General features: G+C 39.2%; 1 protein-coding gene across 2 annotated transcripts in view; it reads right to left on the bottom strand.

Annotated features, from left to right (window-relative positions):
* Positions 1–27,664, bottom strand: part of CACNB4 (calcium voltage-gated channel auxiliary subunit beta 4) — a 241,410-nt gene that overhangs the window by 26,627 nt on the left and 187,119 nt on the right. For both annotated transcript variants that reach the window (XM_054699723.1, XM_054699724.1), the window contains exons 3-10: positions 20,911–21,030; positions 18,451–18,573; positions 12,935–13,065; positions 11,230–11,306; positions 9,757–9,776; positions 9,453–9,533; positions 8,153–8,211; positions 139–248 (exon numbers count right to left, since the gene is read on the bottom strand). In XM_054699723.1, coding sequence (XP_054555698.1) covers positions 139–248; positions 8,153–8,211; positions 9,453–9,533; positions 9,757–9,776; positions 11,230–11,306; positions 12,935–13,065; positions 18,451–18,573; positions 20,911–21,030 — 721 coding nt within the window. The remainder of the gene's footprint in view (positions 1–138; positions 249–8,152; positions 8,212–9,452; positions 9,534–9,756; positions 9,777–11,229; positions 11,307–12,934; positions 13,066–18,450; positions 18,574–20,910; positions 21,031–27,664) is intronic.

Here is a 27,664-nt window from a genome sequence, read left to right on the forward strand (position 1 = left end):
TGACTGGCATTCTCCTCAGTTAATCAGCATTTCCCCAATCAGAAGGGGGAGCAAAATGGAAATGACATTCAAAATGCAACATGTATCATCCCTGTCTGAAAGCGCAGCTTAGAGAAGTACCACAGTTGAACATCTTACCTAAACTGGACCGAGTGTTTGAACGTTCAATTATTGCTCTCTTGCTGGGATTATTTAGGACAGACCTCTTAGCAAGAGAAATGTCAGCTGTCACTCTCGTTATTGATATCCTATGAATAGGAACACAGAACAGAACAAACCAGTAAAAATGTTACAGGTCTCTCCAAGTGATTTATAACCACAGTACTTAATAACTACTTTACATACTACAGTGCAACCACAATATAATAAACATTGGCCACAAGTATGAACAGACTTTGGCTAGTGTTAAAATACAAGCAGAGCAGGATGGAGGAAGGATTTGGAAATTTAACAAAAAATGACTGCAGTAAAAATGCAACTCTTTCTCCACTATCATCTGCCTTGCTGAATTCTTTTTTTAACACACACTGTACCAGGAGGGAATCAAAACATATGAATAAACCATGTTCTTTCTAGGAAGCAGCAACATAATTTCCCCACACTTCACAGCGGACTTCCTCTTGATCAAGCCTCAGGAACTGCAAATGCTCTGCCTGGGCACCTCAATGCTGCGGGTGAAGAGGAGAAATCCTCTTCATTTTGATCATCAAAAGCAATCAACTATGGGCCTCCCCGGTGGCGCAGCGGTTGAGTGCTGGGTTGCAAAGCTGCCCGCAGCCTCTGTGGCGCTGGTTCGATCCCCAGCTGCTCCCCGGCCACCTGAGGAGGGTCCCGCATGGCGCGCAGACCTCTCCTGCCGCCCGCTGCTCCCCGCAGCAGTGTACTTCGGTCCTTCTGCCTGCTCTGCTCCCCGCTCTGGCTCTGGTGAATTCTCTCACCCTCCCACACTTCTGGCTGTACCCAGTGCTTGTATAAATAAATAAATCTTTAAAAAAAAATGCAGACTTAAAAAAAAAAATCAACTAGTTGGTAGCAATATTGCATTCCTGTGCTTGATCATTAATTCATGATACATAAAGCAATTTTCCACAGGCACAAAGGAGTGTTTCATTTCTAAGAATATGAAAAAATATGGTTTCTTTTTTTACAGGCACAAGACTCTTCAGCATACTTGGATATAATTGTGAATGCATACGGTGGGAGTCATAAAACACTATAATTGAGGGCAACATGAGGATTGTGCCAAGATTTTGATGTTAGAAAGTATCCTATAATCAGGGAAGAGAATAGAATGAAGATATCATCCATAAGTGGAGAAAGGGTTCTATTTGCATATGATTTATCAAATGAGAGTCTCTGGAATTTACAACTTTAAAGTTATTAAGTTTAAAATGGAACTGTTCAACTTCAGATTACAATCTACCTGTAGAAAGCAGAGTCCCTATGTAAGCCAATTATTACCACCGTGGACTTTTCTTCACTCTTTTCTTCAGAGCCTGGCAGAGTTCCAGAGAGAAGACAAGGTAACCTCTTACCTTTATACTCAGTGCCCTCAACCACCTCCATTTTCAAGCTTCTTTGGGAAGAGGGTAGAGTTATTAACAACTATTGAGTTATAAGTCATTTCACACCTCTTTGGGGCTACACTGTCATCACTCTCAGGAGACTTCACCAGACTTCAGTGACCTGAAGCCTCAGGGAGAATTTAAATAGTCCTTTTCACAAACAGTTGGAAATTACTTCTTTAAAACAATAGGCTGTGCGAAAGTTCAAGTGCCATGTTAAAGCTAACTACTCCTTGCTTGTGTCACTGTGTTGTATTTATAAGCTGTAGATGGTCAGGAAGTAATATGGGGCCCTAATAAATTATTTGATGCCTTTCCAAACTTTCTTCTTCAGAAATCAAGAGTTTGGTGAAATACCTATGGGACCACTGAGAACAGTGAAAGGGTCTGAGTCAGCAGGATTTACCTCTCCTACTCTTGATACCAAATCCAATGCAGGGTGCACCTCTGCATTCCTGTTTCTACATTGGGGCTTTAGAGATGATTTTATTGTAAAAAGTTGTTCAACTGCTAAAAAGACCTTGAAAACAGTGGTTTAGTACAACATCTTCATTTTACCAAGAAGAAAACTGAGACTCAGAGAAGTTCCACATAGTGAGAGGCTGAGAAAGTCGAATACACAGGCCTGTGAGCACCAGGCCAGGATTTAATCTCTTGACTCATAGTTCTCTTGCAGTTTCAGTTTTCTTCTCCAGAAACCTGACTCTCCAGTGCAGAGGCAATGGTTGATGTTGGCCACGTGCATTTAATAGTCAGGATTTAAATTAGGACAATGTCAGGCGAACTTCAAATCTGAGTCATCATTCAGGCTGTAACAATGAGGAATAAACTCTGATAGGCAGTCCTTGGGGTTAAAATGCTCTTTATTTACAGAATAGAGTTTGCTTATTTTGTTTTTGTGTTTTTAGCTTGTTTGTTTTTTAAGAATGGAGTTGCTAGATAGAAACATACAGAGCAATTCAAATATATTGCTGGAGGGAAGTGGATTAGATTAGGGACAAAATTAGACTTTCTAGAATAATGACTTTTGCAGGGGCCAAAGATGCTATTCTTTTTCAGTGGAAATAAAAATTTCTAGTATACAAATCAAATAGTAACCTTTGCTTCTTAAAATTGGAAGGGATTATTAATGGAGACACACTCTTATTTTTTTTGAGTTACAAACATAATTTTATGATTTACAAACACATCCAAAGTTTTCAAAAACAAAATAACTAAAGCAGAAAAAAAAAATCTTCATCTATTCCAAAAACAGGAAAAGGCATGTAGACAAAAGCATTCTTTTCCTGTTTATTTGTTAATGAAATAGATTTTGCTATTATAAGATATTTCTTAATATATCTGGAAGAGGTTAAGAAAAGATAGACACAGCCTCAGAAACCCTTCAATAAGACAAAGGAATTTCTATTTTCTATGCAAAGATGCCTATTATTATCAAAATCAGATACCAAATCCAAACTCTTTTTTGGAAAATGGCTCCTCATTAACATAATCATATTCATCATTGAATGCTGTCTAGTTTAAATATATTTTTTTTTTTACTACAATAACCTTTCTACTTCTTTTCTTGCTATACTCATACCCTTTAGTGTCTTTTAGACTTCTGTGCATCTTGTTTGATAAAGGTCACTAAAAAGCTCCCTGGGAAATCTTCATGTGACATAGTGTCAGTGCAGTCAAGCATTGCTTAACAATGGTCCAGTAGAGGACAGGCCTCATATAAGAACTCCAACTGTTGCTACTTTTGTTTCAGAATTCATCTAAAAATTGTTGCAATCTATTGTGAGCTAGGATTATTAGTTTTCTCTGATTTTCTGTAGAAAAAGATACTACTCTTGATGATGATTTGACACATTCACTAAAAAATTATTAGTATTTCCATGTTGCTAAAGGAAAAGTTATAAGATCCTTCTATACATTATCCTTGATATATCTGATATGCAGCTCTATTTGTATATTAACTTTCAAAAGTTCCTAATATTCATACAGAAAAAATGTTCCATAGAATATAATAATAATGCACTGTGAGTAGAACAGGGATACAGGTTATAGATAGCTATGAGGATTTTTCCTAGATCTTTTTCTTGTTGGTTGTGTGATTGTAGACAAGACACCATTCTTTGAGCCTCAGTATCCTAGCCACTAAAATAGTGATAGTAGTTTGCCAAACTCTCTCACTGAATCGTCATCAGGAGCAAACAAGGGAACAGATAAAAGTGCTTTTTAAAATAGTTATTCATAGTGACCTAGGTTCATAAGCACATATATAATGTACACAAGACAACATTTGGAAATTTGAAGACTTGAAGGAAACAGTTTCTTTATATCCTACCCTCAGAAGTTAGAAGTCTATCAAGAACTCTCCCATCCTGAGAGCCCAAAGGAACTTATATACACTTCTAGAGTATAAGGATCGGGTCAGATGTACTATAATCAACCTACTCATTCAAATATTCATATTTGGCATTGATGTGTTCAATTAATTATCTCTATCGTGTCTGAGTGTCCACCAATGAGTTTGCCTTTGAATAGAGGATAGTAAAAGAAGATGGTAAGAAAATTATATTGATAACAAAACAGAAGGTGCTATGATTTTCTTTTCCATTAGACGACTGAACTGACAAGTTGTTGTCATTACTGCATGGTTTGGCTCATTTGTGATAGCATCAATTGTTCCCACTTCCTTTTATCAGTAAGTATTATCTCTTTAGTCTCCCTAAGTTGTATTCTCACCCTCTTTTTTTCGAAAAAATTTTCTAAGGCCTTCTTTTCTTTAATTATTCCCTGTCTAGTGGTTTCCTCTAGCTTCACATCCTAACTATACAAGCTACATAATGTTTACTTAGGATTTCTGGCCATGGTCATTTCATTTACAAAATGTCTGATAACTACCATAGAGCTGATCTGATCCAAAGAGCCTAAAGTAACAACTCTGTTCAGATTTGAATGATTACTATAGCTCAACAAATTGCACTTGGTTTGAATGCTTTCTGCTCAGCCTATGAGTGGTAGATTCAACCAACTAAACCAACTTCATCTGAAAGGATGATTCCCCAATGAATATTTGTGGCATGAAGTGAAGATTAAAGTCCTATACCATGTGCATCCACTGTGTCCTGGTCAGACTGGTGCCAACGAGGCTGCTTGTTAGTCTCAGTGCAAAAAAATCTTCATTATGTACATGTATTCATATGCACAGAGGGCCCTCAGGAACTATTTATTATGGTGCTTTTTGTTTTACTTACATGCATTACAGTTTGGTCCTATAATAGGAGTTATAGCAATAAAAGTAGCTCTGAAGTGACTCAAATAATTTCTAAGGTATAAAAAAAAAAGCAAGAACATAATTCTGTAATAGTCAAGCTATTAGACTTTGATCAAATTTATTGAAACATTTGTTAACCAAGATTTGAAAAACAACATGGAAGAAGAAAGCCTCTTCACAAAGGATCCCTTTTTGGCTCTTCCCAAAAATATAAAAATAAAGACTTTCTCCTGACTACTTTGTCTAATCTACTGTATTCAGTCAATGAAACGCTGAGTAGGCTTCCATTAGAACAGAGTGTTTATGTTGTATCACTGTGCTAAAGCCTTCTGTGTAGTTGTTCTCTTGGCTGATTTCAATTAAAGACTATTTGTGGTTTTCTATCCTTTTATTAAGTGGTAGAACACAACACAGCAGATTGTCATAGCTCAAATGTAAGGCTATTCCCCACACAGTAGACATGTGAGTCAGTGCAAAATTATAAGTAAATTTCTTTTTCCTTATCAAAGTATACACATACTGAACCAATGAACTCATTATTGCTTTTTTGGCTGAACTGGCATCTTTTTATTTGGAAGCAACTCCATCTCCTAATCCCATTTTTAATATCTATCTTACCATAACTCTGATGTACATCAGATCTCTTTGGGGCTGAGTCTCTTTCTCCAGCTATTACTTTTGCTGCTACCTAATACTTCCAGATCTTCTGCTGTGTCATCAGACCCCTTGAAACTCTTGGCATTGAAATTTTAATTCTATTTCTACCATTTTCAACAGTGTATAGGTGCTTAATGCAGACAACTCTACTAAACTCAGGGTTTAATTAAACGCATTTCCTCTTTCTGGCCCTCAGCATTAAAGAACACCAGATTTTCATTCTTGAAGGCAATAATTAAATCACTCACTTTCTCTTTACTAAATTACAACTTCTTTCCTCTTTTCCATTGGTGCTACCTTTCAAACATTTAATTACATTGTCATTTAAAAGGATGCTCTGTGGAGATCAAAATAATCTAACACAATTGAGGCTGTGTTATGGTATGGGATTTGTTCAGCTTAGGAGCTGAACTTCCTTCATACCACAGGTTAAAATTATGTGGCTTTAAGCATAGTTGAAGGAAATGTGTGTGTGTGACCAAGGCCATAGGAAACCAAGCTATGCAGGTTAGCTGCCTCCAATCCATGGAGACCTGCATGATGGCAAAGCATTATTTCTGGGTCATCAGAGGGCTAGACCATGACCAACACTATTAAAAAGTCATAGTTTAGTTGTTTCTTTGTAATGTGTTTTTAGGAAGTGAATTCCCAATTGCCAGTTGCCAAACATAGCTTATCTCTGATCTGTGATTGTTGGAGAAAGATTAGAATAACAGAAATTTTACATTTCCTTCCAACTTCCATATTATAGTATTCAGTGTTTTTCACTTTTCTTTGAAATGACTTCATTCTCTGCCCATATTTTTTAAATTAAGAAAGGTGTAAGATTAAACCATGGCTTTCTTACTTAGCCCTTTGTGTCTACTAAATGAATGTGGAAGAGATTATTATTTGTTCAACAAAATCTATTTCCTCTTGCTCCTGGACACATGGCTAGACTACTTCCCAGCCTCCCTTGCAATTAGGTGTGGTCATGAGAACAAGTTCTAACCAGTAAAATGTGAAAATCAATGTGTACCACCTCAGTGTGGCATGATCCTGTCCCCACCTTCAGGCTGAAGGCCCCAAATGACAGAACAAACTTTCTGCCCAATCCTCCCTTCTCCCACTCTGTTCCCCCCACCCCAGCTGAGGAGAACCCATGTTAGATTGTTAAATGAGCAACAACTCACTTCCACTGTGTTTGAATCATTATACATTTTGAAGTTTAGTTGTTACGCCACCTATGCTAACACTAATGATATAATGAAGTTAGCAATTTACAAGTGGCACTGAAGCAATCTGATTCTTGACGTAACATCTTAATTAGGGCCTCCCCGGTGGCCCAGTGGTTGAGTGCTGGGTTGCGAAGCTGCCTGCAGCCTCTGCAGCACCAGTTCGATCCCCGGCTGCTCCCCAGCCACCAGAGGAGGGTCCCACATGGCGCGCAGACCTCTCCTGCCGCCCGCTGCTCCCCTCAGCAGTGTACTTCGGTCCTTCTGCCTGCTCTGCTCCCTGCTCTGGTGAATTCTCTCACCCTCCCGCCCTTCAGACTGTACCCAGTGCTTGTATAAATAAATAAATAAATCTTTAAAAAAATAAAATAAAATCTTAATTATTGGAACTATCTTCTTTGTACATAGTCCCAGAAATTAATGAATATTTTAACACTATTATTCAACAGATTCTTCTTTTGACAAACATATACAATTTGAACTTAAAGCATAATCAATTTTTTTCTTAAAATACTGTTTATTAAAATTTATTTGAAGATATTTAAAAATATTTTAAAAATACCTTCAAATTCTTTTTGTGTGTGTGTGTGTGTGTGTGTGTGTGTGTGTTTGTGGGACCCTTGCCGGTGGCCGGGGATCGAACTGGCACTGCAGAGGCTGCGGGCAGCCTCGCAACCCAGCGCTCAACTGCTGCACCACCAGGGGAGGCCCAATACCTTCAAATTCTTAAATATTTGGTAAGTTGAATGCATTTACCCATACTTCTCAATATATAATATTTATGTTTTCTTCATTTCTAAAAAGGTTTCAGGTTTCTGCACATGGTTATTTTTATATGGAGAGTATTCTGCATTATGAAAGAGTTTAATACTGAATATTGAATCAAATGGACTTTTTATCATTTCACTGGGCCATGGTGGAATACATATAAAATAACAAAATATTTCCTAATTAAAAAATAAACCCAGTACTAAGCATCCAAAGAACTATTATTCCCTACAAAATAGTTACTTAGGGAGACTTTCCTTGTACTCTTTGGGAAAATATTTCTTATATTCTTCTTCTGAGGAAATTCAGTATTTTATTATGCATACCTGTATTACACACACACACACACACACAGCTTGAACAGTGAGTCACCCTATTTATCAGAAATAGTCTATATTTTAATTAATATTTTCCATTCAAGTTTGGTATGAATTCACAACCAAGTGAGAAAATAAAGTCAAACACATGCATTTAAATTAAACCAATAGATTATTTTCCTTCTCAAAGTCCCTTTCTTTTGGGGATTCAATGCTATACTTTATAACTTCTTATACTCAAAGCTTTAACACTGTACTCTTCCACTTAGAAAACTTTTGCAATCATTGGAAACAGAACCACAAATCAATTTATCACATGTTTCGTTAAAGGAAAACAAAATACAAAAACATCTATATATGTCTCACCTCCCATCAAACCTGTGCTTCAGGAAATCAAAGAGGGCTTTCTGCATCATGTCTGTTACCTTTGCAGAGGTGAGAAAAAAAGAATGAGGCAAACACACGCAGAGAGAAAGAGAGAAGTCAAAAGTGAGAGAGGTGGAAGGGAAGGGCGCTGTGCTGAGCAAAGACCTTATCACAGCCGATCCTCTCCGAGGGGTAGGTAATTGTAGTGGAAAGTGTTTTCATTCTTAACCACGCAGAGTTGCTAAGTTTCCCCCAAGTTTTTCCCCCAGGGTGTTGTGGAATGAACCAGCAGTGTACACTAGACCCAGGGCAAGCCTTCTTCCCTTATAAGGGGCTAGCAGACCCGGCTGGCTGTGCTTGCCCCCAACAAAGGGCAGGTGGAGACTCTCAGGCCAGATCTAGGTTCAACTGTTCTGCTAGTCTGAACGGGTGGATATTCTCCAGGCCCAAGGCTGGATTTCTGTGGACCATTCTCCAGCTCTGTCCTTTGACATTCAACCCTGACAGGAGGAGGAAGGGACAAGAGGGAAGAGGGGGAAAGGGAATGGAAGAGGGAAGGAGACAGGTAGGTGGGATTCTTAGAGAGTCATCAGTTCATTTAACATATGTGTACGGAATGCCCACGATGCGTCAGACATTGCCCTAAGAGAGTGGGAGAGGTGCCCTGAGGTTGCCACCTTCAGATTTTAATGTCCCATCACTCTTATTCTTAGCTATGCTCACACAAAGTCAAAAGAGCAACATCTGAAATCTAAGTCTTTACTCTTCACTCTTTTCCTTCTCATAAAGTATTATTTAATCTCTGGAGAGGTTCATCAATATTTTTGTTGGAGTTTTCCCCCCTTCTTATTTATGTCTTTTAAAATAAATAAGCAGAGAAATATTTGGTGTACTATGCTGTGTCTTGAGCACATAGCAAGGTGAGATTGTTGGTGCTTTGAGGATGTAGGTTTGCTGGCAGAGTGCTATGTTATCTTGTGTTGCTCATACTTGATTATTTCTAATAATCACGGAGCACTGGATACAGATAAGTCCTTTTCTTTATATTTAATACAGAGCAAACTTTTGATCACAACCATTACTAGTGTTTTCAGGGGGAGTTTTCTGAACAATGTTATGCATAAAGGACAGAAGTGTGTGAGAGAGGGAAGAAAGAACACAGGCTGCTCCCCCCGCCTTATATGATGAGAGTTGGCTCCACTGGCTCCTGTATGTAAACAGGTCCTAGAGGAGCAAACCCAAGTGGCTGTCTCCCAGGTTCTTGACCAAGAACTGAAGCATAACAGTGCGATATTTGTACCTCATAACCCTTCAGTGACGGCCCCACTAAGACCACTGGACGCATGGATGGCACAACATCGTAAGGAGGGATGTGCTCCGTCTGAAAGAGATGGTTCAACAAGCATGACAGGGTGAGAATAAGCATGCCTCTTCCAAAGCCACCACATTCATGATCTCACAGCAAGTGAGGAACAATTGCCACAGGTTCCCACCAAGGAGGCTCATCCCTTATTTCATAGCCACTTGGGTCACTGAAATGGAGCATTGCAGGCAAGTATGGACAGGAACCTTAACAGTAGATTTAAGAAGGAAACACAACTTACCACTTTTTGCTTCTGTTTTGCTAAAAGACAACAATGAGAGCCATATCAAAATATGTAATCTTTGTAAATGATAGTACATGATTTTAAAAGATGGAAGAATGTACTAATTTGTCCCTGCAATTCTCATCATAACCCACTCTTTGGAGTACTACTTTATTACTTCATCCCAAATAAGCCAATTTTAAAGACATATGAAAAAAAATCAGACCACTTCCTTCCTTCATGAATGACCTAATACTCTGATTTCATGCTGGGCAGGAAGGGTGGCAGGGGCTCATAACAGTATGGGGAGTTCTGGGCCAGCTGGAAATCTTGGATTATTCCCCTGCTGGACACAGCATACATGTGGCTGAGAAGAACTTGGATAAATAAAATTTGATGAAAGGAAACTTAGAATAGCAACTTGGGCAGGCATGATTATCACTTCTATTACTAGTTATATTTGGATTGTAATTTTGGTGAACCATGAGAAAATTTTGCAGTCCTTTGTGTGTTCTTAAGCTTTTTTGTCCATTTTCCAGATTATGCACATATTTTTCTATGATTGTTGCTCTTAATTTCAAATATGTTTATAATCAGTTATCCCTACTCTTTCCTATTTGCAATAATGAAAATTACAATGCCCAAAATTCTAATGAATAAGGATGAGGCAAAATGCATTCAATATTTGAGTAAAGTAGCTTTGTGGTGATCCAAGCAGGCCCAGCCCCTTTGGGGGTAACCCAGATACCTCATTTGGTTCAGAATTCTGGAGATCAGGAAGGATTCACAAAACCAGTATCTAAATATTCAGAACTAGTCCAGAACCAACCAAGTGTCCTGCAGTTATGGTAGGCTGCGAGAAATTGTTGGACTTGTCATTCTGAATTGGTCATATCAGATGCCCCAATGCAGCACTAATTCCAGGCCAGAATTAAATTAGTGTATAGGAATCAGGGAATGTGATAGAAGAAAAGTCCCCACTTGAATACCTCCATAATTTCCAAACATACAACACTCCATAACGTTCCTTTGTTACCATTAATTCCAAGCCTCCTTGTTTTCTGTCTAAAAGAAATGAGGTGATCATGGCCCAACCTGATCACCACAGCCCAGACATTAACAACACATCCTAAAACTTTACATGGAGACTGGAACAGAGCATATTCTTGAGCGTCTACAACTTATTTTTCTTTTTAATATACCCTCAACATATTAAAGTCTATTGGGTTCTTGAGAGGAGTAATGAACTTGCCATTGTACACAATGGACATTACTGCATCTGGGGGTAAATAAGATTTTTTGAAATTATAAATATCTGAATTTTTAGACTCTAAATCAAATCAAATTGCTATAGAAACCAAACGAGCAATGGAATACCCCAGGAAAATCTTTAAGTCAAATTTTGAATTATTTCTAAATTAGTAAAAACACTTGCATGCACGTTCAATTATTAAGAAAGGAATACATTCCTTAAAAAACTAAAATCCTCACCTGTTGATGTGGGTGTTGCTCGAAATGTCCCTGATACCATTTCTCCAAGACTTGAAGAAGAATTTCCACTGGATTTCCTAGGTTATAGGAAAGAAACTTAAGACTCATTCTCCAGACTCCTTGAAAACAGAACTGGAGAGTACAAAGCTTTCTTTGGCCTTTATCCTACTAAATAATTCAAAACACAACAAACCTTGCTATAAAGAAGAACTTCAAGAATCTATTTAAATGTTTTCTTTCTCAGAGAAAATGGGGACCTAGAAATAGTTTGCAAAAGTATCTCTCCTAGTTATCCAGTGCAGAAATGAGGCAAATGAACCACTGTCAGGAATGTTTTTGTGAACTGCTCAATTAACTAACACCATCACCAATGCACTAGACAGAAGTCAACACAGCTCAAAACAAGCAGCAGAACTGGAAGAAGCATTTCTTCTTAAAAGTGATTATGTCCATCGTTCCAGCAGTCAGGAATGCAACAGTGAGGGGGGAGATAAAACCCCTTCCTTTTAGAGGCAGGGTCTGGTAGGAGAGATCAGTAGCAAACAAGATGAATAGTTTTTATGTAGTATTCTGATGGTAATAATTGCAGTAGAGGAAACTATGTCAGGATAGGAAGTAAGGAAAGGGAAATGGGCATAGTTTTAAATTGTGTGCCAGGAAAGAGGTCACTGAAAAGGTGATATTTAACAAAGATCTAAAGCAGGTGAAGGAGGGACCAGGTAGAAATATGAATGACAAGGCCCTAGTAAGAAGAAACAGCAAGTGCAAAAGCCCTGGAGCAGGAACATGTGTTCTTGATGTGTTCAAGGAGCAGCAAGGAGACAAAAAGTTTAGAGAAGAGGAACAAAAGGGGTTAATAATAATACTTCAGGTATGCCATACGAATTTAAAATATTGACAACTATAAGTGGGGATAACTGTATTTTCAAAATCCCCTATTAATATTTAAGAGGTTCCAATTATGACAAAGGCAAAAGAGTCCCTAAAGAATAGAAGAGTTTTTGAAAAAGAAGAGGGTATGATAGAAAAGGGAAGTTGAGAGGAAGAATAGCTATTTTAGGCTTTTCAGTCATAATTACACATCTCAAATCAAGATTTCATTGTAGTTTCACAATTTATGCAGGCTCAGTATGATTCTTATTTCTCCTCTCTCGGGCTTTGCCTGTATTCCTAAGACCTTTAAATACCTGCACTCTAAGATCTATATGACTACTTCATTAGATAACTAGAAGTTGGTTCATCCAGTCTATGTTCACTCCATCACCAAGAGATAGCATATGCTATAAAAACCCAGCGGGGAGAAGGTGCTACTAGCATAGGAACCCATGTGCTCCATGGCATTGCAAGCTCAAAGTTAACCAGGAAGAACCATGACAACAGGTGAGGTCAATATCCTATGGGGACAGGATGCCCTATCTGACTCTCATGGAGGAAAGCTTCAGTTCCAAGGAGTGTTTGCTGAGGCTGCAGAAGAGTCCACTACAGAAATCATGTTGATGTCAGTTGATGTCAGGTGTATGCAATGGAGCGAATGAACAATCTGAAACTCCTTTGTGTCAATTTCAGAAACAACTTGTACACAAAAAATATCTTTAACTTTAAAAGCTTACATTTTAACTTTATAATAAGCAAACCTTAAAGTATCATCTCATTCCCTACCCTCCCCCCCAAAAAAAAAGCATTTATAGACAAGAAGGAGCCTTACCCTCCGTGAAAACGTCCTCTTTTTTGTTCTTGCTGAATCCGTATGTTCTCCAATCTAAGTGGACTCGGGATGAAGCCAATCTCACAGCCCTCTTTCACTAGCCTTCCTATCCACCAATCATTGTTGTATTTCTGGAATGCAGAAATAAAGCTCATTATCAATAGCAATTCACTTTTTTTCCATTACTTAATTTCAGGGAACCAGAAGAACAAAACTCTATTCATACTATATAGTTATCTACTATATTATGTATTATACTTTATACATAGAAACTACTTATGATACATATGCATCCATAGACTAAAGCAGGGATCTGTAAACTTTTTCTCTAACAGTTCAGATAGTAAATATTTAAGATTTTAAACACATAAGTAAGCAAGCATGGCTCACTCACAATAAACCATGATCCGTTTCTTTACAAAAAAGGCAGCAGCCAGATTCAGTTTGTGGGCCATTGTTTGCCAATGCATGGGCTAATGTCAGGTCTTAACCTTGAATTCCTTCAGTCTTTTTCAAGAAGTCCTAGTCAATTCTTAAGGAATAGGTTTCATAAGAATAAATATGCATCAATGTATTGCAACTCTGGAAGACAAGATAGGCAAGTCTGAGATGAAATATATTCATTTGTTTGTTATTTGTCAAAAGTTTTCATGTAAAGATTCCACAATATTGTCTGTAATCAACTCTCACTGGGGAAGAATTATAATACTCCAAGTTTAGGTGTGAAAATTAAGCTCCATCTCACTGCCTGAGGAAACCTACTTTTACAAAGGCTAAACATATCATATGATTAGTATGATGAAGTTTTGAAATAATCTCCAAATGGCCTGAAGTGCAACAGGAATGCTGGGATTTCCATTTAAATAAAGCACCGTGACATGTAAACTTGAAAAACAAGTCAACACAAAATCTTCAGCCAATATGCTGTGAGACTTTGTCAATGGAGTTCTATTTGATGAGTCAGCAAATCTGTATTTTAATTCCCAATGTGATGAATCCCAGGCAAGATGGCATATTTATTCCATGTCACCTGCCTCAAAAAAAGATTTCAGCTAGGTTGACTTCTAGAAAGTAGAGATTTCTATTGTTCATGTACTCCAGAGAGGATTTTGAAAATTTCCGTTCCGGTCTGTACTAGTGTTGGGTAAATGACTCTTTCACTCTTTGATTTAAAGAATATATCTATTTTTTCAAAATGTAGTAACTATTATATCCCACTGTTTAGCTCAGAGAAAAGTGGAATTTATATGTGTACGACATTGGCACTGTGTGAAGGAGGAATGGTTGGTTTCATTGAATCACCGCAGCATGAAATTCCATGAAAGTGAATAATTTGGATTAACAGCCACACACTCAAAAGCAAAAGGATATGCTTTGGGGATTTTGCTTTATTATGTGCACAGTTCCTATGCCAGGCGCCCATGGCATGTAGTATGAGATTGCACCGAAGAAATGTGAGTCGACCTAATATAAAATCTTGAACAACTAAGTCTTAGTTTCCCCTATCTTCCTGACTTTTATTTCAGGATAACAGATCTGAAACAACAGGCTTGTTTATTTTGGAATTAACAAAAAACAAGAGGACCTTTTTAGAATCTTTGGTCTGGAATCTAAATTTTACTGTGGAAGGGACAAAACAGACTATGAGTCATAGTTTCCTAGGGCTTGAGTTATTTCCTGAAATTAAGTTAACCCACTGGAACACTAATTTATTAAATGGTACCCAAGTGACCTTAAAGAGCTTCCTAAAATGGTTAATGCAACTTCCCACTCTGCTTTAACTTAGTTCTAGGAAACAGCTAAAGCACAATGAGAATCTGACTCAATGTAAATGAAAGCTCTTTGAGGTTAGTTAAGAGAAAGTTGCCATGTACTTTCTAGAGCTTAATTAGCTAGTCATTTGGTGTACGTAATAAGGAGAACTGTAATTTTTCTAAGCTGTTAAGCTTTTCATTACTGAGAAAGTACTTAAAACCATGAATAGTAGATGGTCTTTTAGGGAATGGATGAGAGGAAAGGCCACAACTTGACTATAGAAATTTGTGTTGATACGGAGCATGTGCTAATTTGTGGCATGATCCCCTTAATATTCTTCCAATCCTTCTCATTTCTATTTCCTTAAATGATGTGTGCTTTCTCTTTCTGTTTTCTTATCTGATATTCTCCAGATCTAAAAACAAGTGACTAATCCACATAGGGCTACCAGTTCAATATTATACACCAGAGTGTCAGAATGAAGAGAAAGTCACAGATCTATGAGCATGTAGATCAAAAAGCATCCAGCAGGACAAACTGAGAATACTGACAGAATGGAGGAAAGCAATGAAATACTACAGGGAATACTGGTGTGAAAGAGCATGTATGAAACATGTGAGAACTTGTCTTACCTTTTAAAGGGCTGCTTCTCTTTGGAAACAATGGGTATTAGCCACTAACGAATATAGTTTGGTCATTTTTGATGGGAATGGTGGGACAAAAATTAATGTAGCCATTCATATGCCTTGGCACAAGCTGAAGGTTGGGGGTCCTTGTCTTCTAGGAAGATGGAGACATTTTTGCCTCACTCACAAGAAAGCAGAGCTAAAAATTGATGTTTCCCCAACTTCCTATAACCTGGGCTCCAATCTGTCTGTGCCTGAACTTATCTTTTTCCTGCATGTTACAATGAGTAAGTGCTCACCTTTCTATCAAAGATCTGCCCCTCCACTTGGTGTCAGCAGCCCACCTTTACTGCCTACTCAAAAACTTTACTCTTTTTGCCAACCTTTACTTTTCCATCAATTTCTCCCTCACTGTACATCAGCATGCACAGTTGCTCCAATGGTTTCCATCTTGAAAGAAAATCTCTCTTAATTTCATATCCTCTTCAGTCTACTGCCTTGTTGGTGTCAACTTCCTTGAAAGCATGGTCCACACATACTAAATACACTTCCTAACTCCCCTTCTCTCCTCATTCAGCTTCCCTTCTGCTTAATTCCAGACAATGTCCCAATGCTTTCATGCCACTGACTACCATGTTGCCAATCCAATGTCCATTCTTCACTCCTCATTTTTTAAAAAAGATTTATTTTTATTTATTTATGCATACAAGAACTGGGGTATAGGCCAGAGGTGTGAGAGCTGAGAGGATTCACCAGAGACAGATTGGGGAGCAGAATGGGTGGATCTACTGAGATACACTGCTGAGGGGAACAGAGGGCGAGACAGGAGAGGTCTGCTGAACCTTATGGGTTATCTTGTTGGCTGGGGATTGAACTCAGGCCACAGTGGCTGGCAATAGTTTGATATCTCTGAGACTTTAACCCCTGTGCCACCAGGGAGATCTCTCACTCCTCATTTGAAATGAAACATCACGAAGTTCTCCGTAGTTGAGTGCTTCCTCCTTTTGGATGCTCTTCTCTCTTGATGTCCATGCACTTCTTTGCCCTGATTTTCCTCCTCTCTCTCTGGCCTCTTCTTTCCCATTTCCTTATTTTTAAAATTCTTTTCCTGTGCCCCACCTCTCCAGGATGGAATTCCTTTGGGTTTGAACAAGAGCATTCTCTGGTCCTTTACTCTCTCCTTAGGTGACTTCATTACCACAGTATAAACTCAAATTTATGTTTGACTCAGTGTCTTCTTTCAGCTAACAAACTTTCTAGTTGATATCTCCTTTCAGATTCCTACTCTCCAGCCTCCCTCCCTATCTGTCCTCTCCCCACCCTAGTCATTTCAACCCCAGTTGCTTAATTCCTTAAACCCTGATTTCCTAATCATCCTTGATTTCTCCTTCAATCTTGGTTCCTAATGTTGGAGCCATCACTAGTGCTCTTCATCGGATTTCCATAATATATATCAGGTCTGTCTACCTCTCTCCACCTCACTGCCACCATGCAGGCTCAATCCCATTGTCTCTCACCTAGAATGATTCTAATCATTTCCCCGATACCAAACATATCTCACTGCAAACCACTGTCCCTAGAACAGTCAGAGTAACCTTGAAAAGATTTCATCCCATTATGGTGGTAAAATAAAATAAAGTAAAAATGTTTCATCCCATTCCTCTGCCTTTAATGATTTCAATGGCTTCTCATTACATTTAGAATAAAATCTGAAGTCTCACCATCATAGTAAGGTGCTACTTAACTGTGCCCACTTGTGTCTAAAACTTTATTTCTTGTTGCTAGGCTCCTAGTTCAATGCATTCCAGTCATTTGGCCTTTCTCCAGTTACCTGATTGTGCCAGACAAGTTTCCTACCTCAGAGTCTTTGCACATACTCTCCTCGTCCTAGAAGGTTTCCCCTTGTTCTTTTGAAAGCTAACTCCTCCTCATTCTCAGGTCTGTGCTTAATGGTCACATTTGCAGAAAGGCCTTCCCTGTAACATGTCTCTTCTCTTGGCCTTCTTTGTTTGCTAGTTGACACCACTCTCCACCCTTTCAAGTAAGCTGGAAAAACTGGCCTCCTTTCATTTTCCTCTGTCTCACTTTCTCCAGTATTCTTCGCCCCTGTGAAGTTTCCCAATACTGTCTATTTTCCCTTAACTTTCTCTCTAGCTCCTACCATGATTTCCAGTCTTTTGTGACACCCTCTCCACCATCTGAGTTATCATTCCACAACACAAGGCTGTCACATCTGGCCTTTACCTAAAATTCTTCTCCAATACATTGCCTGGTGATAAAGTCCAGGGTCTTGTCAGGGCCTAAAGGTCCTATTTTATCTGGACCCTGCCCCTCTGACCTGGCCCATCCCCTGTACTACTCCCTACTTTCCAGCCTCCAGGCACGTTGCATTGCTTCTGGCTGCATTGCTCAGTGCATTGCTCACTTTCACTTGATGTTACCTCTACCCTCCCCCAGCCTGAATATCCTTACACTTCACTGCTTCTGGAGAATTTTCTGGCCTCCTGAGCCTCCCTCCCAGTCAGCTCATCCCTCCTGCTTTTTCTTTCCCACAACACCAATACAATTTTACTATAGAGGAAACTGTCATCCAATGCAGAAACCGTGCACTTGTCAGTTCCTTCCACCAGACTGGAGCTCCCTGGGGGTGGAACAGTGAGGCTTCATTTCTGATCCACGATTGCCAACATCTGACATAAGTAGATGGGTTAATGAAAATTTCTGATGTTATTATTCCACTTTTTGAGGTGTGAACACTCAAAGTCCTCCTTGTACTGCTCAATCTATTAAGTTTTCTGTTTCCCCAAAATCAGGTGCATTTTCTTAGTTTTAACACTTTCTTTTATGGCTATGCAGTTACTCAAGATGATTAAAAGGTGATCAGAGGGCCACAGATCTGTCCTCTACCCATCCACTGCTGATTGTGAGTGAATACCTTAAATGTGTAATAATGCAAGCAATGATCTCAGGCTTTTAAGTCTCAGTGAGAATGAACGGATCTGCAAGGTCTAACAAAGTAAATGAGGTAACACATTGGCAGCCTCTCAGGGCTCCTTTTTGTTTAGTTTGGCTCTGAGCCGACTGCTGGCCAGGACCTTGTGGAAGGTCAAAGGACACAAAATGACCTATATTTACCTCTTTAATGTGTAGGAAGTCCTTGGCATCAAAGGAGATGGCCGTGCTCGGAACAGGCACATCCTCGTCCAAGGCGCCACAGTAACTCACGTTCGTCTTCACGGCAAATGCCACAGGTTTGGACTGAGGACAGAATCATGAAATAAGCATGGAGGGAGGAAGACAGAGGAGAATTTTTCATATTGAAACAAACAAGATAATTAATAGTACAGATAGTAAGGAAAGAAGTTTTTCAAAGAGGGATCAAAGCAGCTTTTACATTCCCAGGCAGCAATGAGAAATCTACAGATGACTCTAAAAATGACACAGTCCTATTGGCCCAGCCATTTTCCCCTCCTGTAGGTATTTTCCAATACCCCCAAAGAACTGTGCCCTAAAATACTGAAGAGGGGTGGAAAGGTAGCCTGCTTTGTTCTGTTAGTCATGAAACTTAAGTTTGCTATTTGAAATGATAACAGACATCCCCGCCCTTGGGATACAGGAAATGTATGCTGGGTTTTAAAAAGAAGGTGAAGCGGGGTTAAAATAAATATTGTTGAAATAGCATCCGATCTGAAATCTATGTCCCCTACTCAGTGGAATACCTTGTCCTGCCAGAGAAAGAAAGAATAGAAAGGCCAGTCAGGGTTAGACAGGAAGAGCAGAGCTGCACATCACCTTCTCCTTCCAGAACAAAAGTTGGCTTCAAACTCTTTTTTGGGGGGATGGGGGAATAAAATTTAGATTTATTTAGCTACAATTATACTAATATTGTTTAATATTTCCTTTTTATTTGAAAATGAGGTAACACTGGCTACTATACTGTATATGATATAGGGTTACAGGTTCATACCTCAGATGTATGTCAACACACCACACCCACCACCAAAGTACCCATAGTCCTTTACCAGAGTCCACTGGGTTGCCTCCCACTTTGTTCATACCCTCTCTCCCTCTCTAGTAGCCTCAGTTCTATAGTTATACTTGGCTTAGTTTTGCCAGTTCTTTTTTTTTTTTTCCCTCTATGTCCCATATATGAGTAAAATCATTGGGTATTTGTTTTTCTCTTTCTAACTAATTTCACTTAGCATAGTCCCCTCCAGATCCACCCATGTCTTTGCAAAAGACAAGTGTTCATCTTATTTTTATTGCTGGGTAGTATTCCTTCCTGTACAAATAAATGCTCTGCTCTTCTGCTGTTGGGCACTTAGGTTGTTGACTCTTTTTATACAAATTCCTCCCCTGCAAGTGCTTTTGGGCTGGTACAGTCTCATAGAAACTAAGCAAACCACAGTGAAAGCTAACAGGGCTGCTACTGATATTTGAGTAACCACAATGGCCACAAAAGAGAGTCCAAAAGAAAGGTAAAACAAAAATTGGCACAAACTCAAGGTTTCTACAGTCCTAGACTGCTTAGCTACTGGGTAATTCATTGCTGATGGTGTTGTAGAGCAACCCCGATACAAAACGGGGTGCCTGACTGTATGAGATTATCTCAGGACATCCTTTCCCCCTAACAATGGGACGAGTTGGAGTCTCACAATTTCCTTCACAGACACTGGCCAAAACGCTTTTCCACCAAACAAGCATATACCCTAGGTGTCAAAGCAGATGAAGACACCTCATGTGCCTGAATCATATTCCACTTATTTCTCTCTTAAAGATTTTACTATAAATATATAAAAAGCAAAGCATTTACTTTATTGAAGCTTCAAGGTTTCTTTCAAAAATTAGAAAGACTCCTAGCAGACTGTCATGAAGAGCAAAGAAGAGAAGGCAGGCCATGAACCCTGTTTTTATATTTTGGAATTGTGTATAATATTTCATTTGACAAAGCGGTCTATACTGAAAAGAAAAAAAAGTTTTAAAGACATGGAAAGGAGCTCTCCAAAGACATTTCTGGTTCTAACATTCAAAAATGCAGTCTTCTTGCCTCCTATGGGTAGGTATAGAGACTGCTATGGGGACCTCTCCCTGTGGATATCTCAAGGTCTGTTTTGACAATGTCTTGTGTTGCCTTGTCTTGGCTGAACTTCTAGCCATTGTTCAAAGTACTGAACTTCACGCTGCACTTGAGGCTGGACATTGAAACCAAGAGGAACGAACAAAGAAAACAGGAGACTAGCAGAGCACAGGTGTGGTGAAAGCTGATGTCATCAAGAACTACGGCTCAAGGACAGGTGGAGCAAACTGGTACCTTTGGAGACTCTGCCAAACTGGGACGTGGTAAACTGGATATTGGCCACAATTGCCAGGTTGGAAGCTGGCTAACAACTCACCACCAGACTAAACATAAAAGGATGAATCGAAGGGTTAGAGTCTCAAGAAGTGGATTCCTTGGAACATTGTGAAAGTCCTTTAAACTGGTACCTCGTCAGGATGATCATAAAATGTTTCCAAGAAATGTGAGGCAGGAAAAAGCAGCTGATACCTTCAGAACCACTTGTCACTTTGGAACCAAAGAGGGGAAAAGAATGTCACCTTTGCTCTCTCCAGCTGGATAGCGGCTTGCTGCTCTCTCTCCTGACGAATCGCTTCTCGATCCTCTTCCAAAGAGACATCAGAATCAGACGGCCTGCTCGTGTAGGAATCTGCTGAACCCTAGAAAGGAAAACCCAGAACATTTTGAATGAGGTGATGTGGAGCTTCTTAAATTGTCACATCCATAACAGTATCCTGGAGCGAACTCTTTCCATTTGCATGGAATCTGATGCGTACATTCTGTGCCTTACTGCAGATATAAATTTGGATGGCAGAATATAGTTAAGCATCTGAGTAATTCAGAAGGTAGCAATGTTGTGAAGGAAAATATTTTGACTAGATTAAGTGCTAGGAAGTAAACTGCAATGAAAATTATGTGATATTCAGCCCCAATTCTTCTTGTTTGTGCTATCTTTATATTAAGCCTTTATTCATTTACAAAACTGAAGTTTCATTTCATCCTCTCTTTTATGTATACATCTAAGGGAGAAAAGACTCAGCCAATTATAAGAGCTAAAATCTCCCTATATCTTGGCTTACAGATGTTTCATTTGTCTAAGATTTTAATAAAATAAAGCAGAAACCTACATTAGCAAATTGATTTTCCAATTTCAGTGTCAACACCACTGAACTGTTCCACTATTAAAACTTCAATCATTGTGTTACATCAGCTATACTTGGTCACTATGCTATTGGAACAACACTGTAATCCACTCTAACAGATGTGGCAAAAGGCACATCCAGCATCACCTGGTGTTCATGTTATCAGAAGAGATGAAAACCATGGCGGCTAGTTCAAAAGTGAAAAACAAGCACAAAACTGCGAATTTGTCTTATGGTTGCTAAAGGAATGTCATCCTTACAATTTGCTTAAACCAGGATTAGCAGTTGATATTTACATAGATGATGACATAACAGAGGTACTGATAGAACAGGTGTCTTTGGCCTGTTTCATAAATCATGCACTGGTTTTGAAAAGCACAGACTTATCCATATATAGCTAAGAATTTGTTTTCCATTGCAAAATATAGGTCTCAGAATGGCTGACTGCTGGAATGAGCCCTTTAAACAAAACTAAACTTAGAAGTATTAGGGTTTGTTTGTTTATATGTTTTGTGAATATGCTGCCTCTGAGAGCAGCTTAGCTCTCTCCATAAAGGATATCATTATAGCCAGGGTGATCCTTCCCACTGTAAAAAAAAAAATCCCAGCTCAGATTTTCAGGCAGCCTGGAACAATAACTTTGGCTAGAGGTTTTACTGGAGGGCTCAGTAGAACACTGTTTCTAACTTCTATCTCTGCATTCCACTTCAGAAAACTTTAAGCAGATTTTAAAGTTTGAAATTCTGTACAATGGGGATATTGCCTAATTTATAGGATTGAATGGGATGAGATTTAACAGACAGTGGTTAGTTATTGAGCACTCAATATAGCACTGGTTTGGGGTGAGATGCTTGTGGCAGTGAAAAAGATGGGACTTAAACTCCGGTAGTTCAACAGAGCTGGGGTACAGGTCAGAGGTGCAGGGGGGTGAGAGGATTCACCAGAGACAGAGTGGGGAGCAGAACAGGCAGATCCACTAAAATTCACTGCTAAGGGGAGCAGCGGGCAAGGCAGGAAAGGTCTGCTGCGACATGTGGGTCACCTCCCTGGCTGGCTAGGGAATTGACCTCGTGCTGCAGTGGCTGGCAACAGTTTGATAGTGCAGTCTTTAACCCCTGTGCCACCAGGGAGGTTCCAAGTCTTATCATTTTCAACTCACTTATAAGATATATGTATAGTAGCCCATTTTGAACTCTGTGCATTTTTCTTATTGAATTGACTGCATAAAAACACATTCTAAGATTGATTATTGCAATGTGTCCAACCCTATACACTTTATATAGCATTGTTGAAAGTTTCCTTTATGGAAGAAATGCATTTGTTAAATATATTATAACCAAATTTCTCTCTTCAATTCTACTGGGAAAAAATCTGGACCTTCAAATGGGTAATTACTGGGTGGTTGTTTTATATATATATATATATACTTATTGCTTTCAAATGAGTTATCTTGAAAACCTTTAAAAGAATTGCCTTAGAACATCCCCTTTGTCCAAACATAGGTTCACTTGCATAAAATTCAGATGAAGAGAAAAAGGAAACAATATCTCTAAAATACATATGAAAACATTCTGAGCTAACCCTAGGTTTTGCTGAAATGTGATGTGTGAGCTCAACTGTTTCAAAGTATTTGACTGGCTGCCAGTGAAGATGTTGGGACCATAAAGTGATTTTGATGCAGGAAGTCAGGAAGGAGGTACTCGCCTTGTTCTGAGAACATGTGCTGGGGAAGGCTAATGACTATAGTTCACAGGAAAGCAGGCTGCCCACTGGAGCAATGAGTCAAACAGTAAAAATACACAATCTACTGTTGACACCAGGAGATAGCTAATTTCCTGATACACCTTTGACGACTTTTCAAATCCTGGCATTCAATCATCTCCGAGCACACAAGTGACTTAAAGATTCTATTTTGAAATGTGAGCAAGATTGTAAGAATTTCAAAACTACTTAAAAAGCTTTACTATTGCCAAATACTTAATAAGCTGTACTAAAGCAGAAGCATCTGTTTACTTTCCTGTTTTTAAGAATATTGATAGAGGGGAAAACAAAGCACTATAACATTCATTTTTATCAAGACAGTGTTCTAGCGTCATAATATTTATTCTTTTGGGTTTTTTGTTTGTTTGTTTTTGTTTTTTAGTGTCATCTACATCTCATCAAATATGGGAATCATTGCAGGGAAAGCAGAGGTCTAACATCACACATCCAGGGCCCAAATTTGGTCCATCAACAGGTTTTGCTGGCTTGGCCCAGAATTGGTTTCTTATTTTCATTTTGTTTTATTTTCACTGTTTGAAAGAGAGTACAGTCATATTCTAGGAGGAAGGAAGAAAAAGAAAAAGGACATAGGTTCTTTCCACATTTGCCAAATGGGAATGAAACCCTTTGTGCTTATTTTTGAGAATTAACAAGACACCATAGTACAGCAGAGCATATAAACAGATTAACGGCAAAACTAACCCTTTGCTGTCCAAGAGAACTTTCTCCAATGATGGATATGATGGATAAGCTCTGCATGACTGCTGTCCAGTATGACAGCCACTAACCACATGTGGTTATTGGAATACTTGAAATGTAACTAGTGAGACCAAAGAACTAAATTTGTGATTTATGTTTTAAATTATGTGTCACTGTAATTAATTTAAATTTAAAGGTCCACATGTAACAGACACTTTATTTTTTTTTTTAAAGATTTATTTATGCATACAAGAACTGGAGTACAGGCCGGGACGCAGGGGGTTGGGCGGGTGAGAGGATTCACCAGAGACATTGTGTGGAACAGAACAGGCAGATTGAGTGAAATACACTGCTGAGGGGAGCAGCGAGTGAAACAGGAGAGGTCTGCTGCAGAAGCTGCGGAAAACTTCACAGTGCTGTAGCTTTGCCACTTGCGCCACCAGAGAGGCCCTGCAGTTGCAGACACCTTAAATGTAAGTGAAAATACCAAATTTATACTGTTTAACATTCACTGAAAGTGAAACTTACATTTAAAGTGTCTGCAACTGCAAGTTTCACTGCCGGTGAATGTTAAACAGTGTAAATTTGGTATTTTCACATTATGTGGCCTAAGTGATAGTGACATGTCTAGAGAAGCATATTACTCCTCATGCATCTGAAACTTTTTTCTCCAGTGAGCTTGCAATGGCTTGATGATGCGCTTTTCCACATTGCAGAAGAAACTAAGCCATTTCTTGATTACTTTTCCAGATTTCCCGGAGTGGGTGGGTAAATAGCTCACACACAAAGCTGCACTAGGCAAAATGGTCTTTCAGGTAATCTTTACCATTTCAGGCCAGTCCCTCACTTTCTAGCTGATATCTTTATCTCCTTCGCCCTCTTTACTGAACATGTCCATAACTCTTTGCAAGGGTAGCCAGCCTAGCAGGGTCCAAGTTGTGTCTTCAAGTGGCTAGGCCTGGGTGTTGTCTGGCATACAGCAAAACCTCAAGTTTGTTGAAAGAAAGATGTTGTCACACGTATCAAAATCTATCTGTTCTTTATTCAAAAGTTTTAAATTCTTCCAGGGTAGTTGGTTAATTGATCAAAGTCATGTTCACTTGGTGTGATGTTCATCGTTAAACAACTTTACTCCCACAATGTGAGTTTGGTTCCTTCTTTTTTTTCAGAATTGAGATTTTCAATGCCTTAATCCAGAGCACTGGATAATGTGTAAAGTGAGGAACTCCTTGATATTATATCCCTTTTTTTAAAGATTTATTTATTTGTTTATACAATCATTGGGTATAGTCAGAAGCGTGGGAGGGTGAGAAAATTCACCAGAGCCAGAGCAGGGAGCAGAACAGGCAGAAGGACTGAAGTACACTGCTGAGGGGAGCAGCAGACGGCAGGAGAGTTCTGTGCGCCATATGGGACCCTCACCTGGTGGCTGGGGATCGAACCAGCACTGCAGAGGCTGCAGGCAGCTTCGCAACCCAGCGCTCAACTGCTGCGCCACAGGGGAGGCCCTGATATTGTATCTTAGAGATGACAAATTATCCTTTTTCTAAGGTACTTTAACCATTTCTTATAAATTAGAGGCCTTCAAAAATGTTGGCTGAAAGAAGTAGGTAAGCTCTGTTCAAAAACCACTGCAGTCTACTTTATTGGATGAAAGAGCTAAAATGTATCTCACCACTGAAGCTTATCTAACTAAGCTTCATTTTTAGAGTCCAAAGAGCTACTGAGGTTAGCAAAGGAATACTTCATAAAAGGCCATAAAGTGAAGTGGAAGAGAATGAATCATCCTTTACTCTATGTGAGTCAATACTTTACAAACTTACATTATTACATCACCTTTAAAAAGTAGGTTTTACAAGGGAATATGGTGATGGTTCACTGGTGATGGGAGAACTATGGGGACTACAACAAAGTAAGAAAATTTTAAAAAAATTGTAAAAAGATAAGTTGGTTCTAATTATTCCCCTTTTACAGATGAGGCATCTGAACCTCAGAGAAACAATTTAAAACTTTGTTCCCTGTCACTATTATAGGGTACTATGTGGTGGTGGGGAGGGGGGCAGGGGAAGTGGTGGGGTAAGGCTAAATCTTTGTTTTTAATTTCCTTTACAGAATCTGATGCAAAAACTTGTATTAAAAATGTCAAATAGGGCCTCCCCGGTGGCGCAGTGGTTGAGCGCTGGGTTGTGAAACTGTCCCGCGGCCTCTGCGGCGCCGGTTCGATCCCCGGCTGCTCCCCGGCCACCAGGGGAGGGTCCCACATGGCGCACAGACCTCTCCTGCCTCCCGCTGCTCCCCTCAGCAGTGCACTTCGGTCCTTCTGCCTGCTCTGCTCCCCGCTCTGGCTCTGGTGAATTCTCCCAACCTCCCGCGCTTCTGACTGTACCCAGTGCATGTACAAACAAAAACAAACAAACAAATAAATAAATAAAACATGCCTCTATTAAAAAAAAAATTTAAAAAATGTCAAATACTTCTTACTTTGGAATACTAGATGTAGGTAAAGAAATAGCAACCTGATCTCATGGAATGTGAACTGCAGAGTGTGTTTCAAAAGATATTTTTACTATTTCTAAGTCCATGTGATATCAATAAATTATCAATGATTTGTTTTGTGTATTCTTTGAGCTTCTACTTTAATGATAGGATTATTACTTAGCATTTTACATATTTTCAGGAGATTCTAGGGTATCTTTAAGAGTTGCTTTTCTTTTTTTCCAAATTGACAAATTTACCTATTTTATTGTCCAAGTTGATAGAAAAATATTTGTTTTATCTTTGATTAGAATATTGACTTTCTATTCACTAAACTTCAACATTGGTATCTTTAAACTTTTTTACATTTTTCATTTGTTTTTAAGATTTATTTATTTATGCATACAGGAGCTGGGGTACAGGCCAGAGATGCGGGGGGCGAGAGGATCCACCAGAGACAGAGCAGGGAACAGAACAGGCAGATTGACTGAAATACACTGCTGAGGGGAGCAGCAGGTGAGACAGGAGAGGTCTTCCTCGCCATGTGGGTTTCTCCCTGGATGGCCGGGGATCGAACTCTTGCTGCAGAGGCTGCGTACGGCTTCATAGTGCGGTGCTTAACCCCTTGCGCCACCAGGGAGGCCTCCATTTTTCATTTTTATTCCTGTAAACAACTGGTGAAAACTGGTGGTATGAGTTGTTTAAAAGTCAAAATCAATAGGTAGTTACTAAATTAAAACATTAGCATATTCTTGATCTGAAGTAGAGATGAATGTGTACTCTGTTACTGAGTTGTTTTTCTTAAGTGACATCTCCCCCAATTGTATTTACGCTACTTATTTAAAGATTATTTCTTGGGGCCTCCCTGGTGGCGCAGGCAGTTGAGCGCCACACTGTGAAGCTGTCCGCAGCCTCTGTAGTGCTGGTTTGCTCCCCGCCCGGCAGGCGAGAATCCCACATGGGGCAGCAGACCTCTCCTGTCTCGCCCACTGCTCCCCTCAGCAGTGTATTTCGGTCATCTGCCTGTTCTGTTCCCCACTCTGACTCTGGTGAATTCTCTCACACTCCTGCGACTCTGGCCTGTACAAAAAAAGATAAATCTTAAAAAAAAAAAAAAAAAAAAAAAAAAGATGTGGACTAACAGCAGATCTGCAAATTTAATCAACAGTGATAACAGGAGGCCAGATTCCTTTTATTTAGGGTTACTAAAGGAAAC

Source organism: Talpa occidentalis, unplaced genomic scaffold (assembly GCF_014898055.3).
Source record: "Talpa occidentalis isolate TD23 unplaced genomic scaffold, MPIMG_talOcc4v2.1 talOcc4.3, whole genome shotgun sequence".
In the NCBI taxonomy this organism is placed as follows: Eukaryota; Metazoa; Chordata; class Mammalia; order Eulipotyphla; family Talpidae; genus Talpa; species Talpa occidentalis.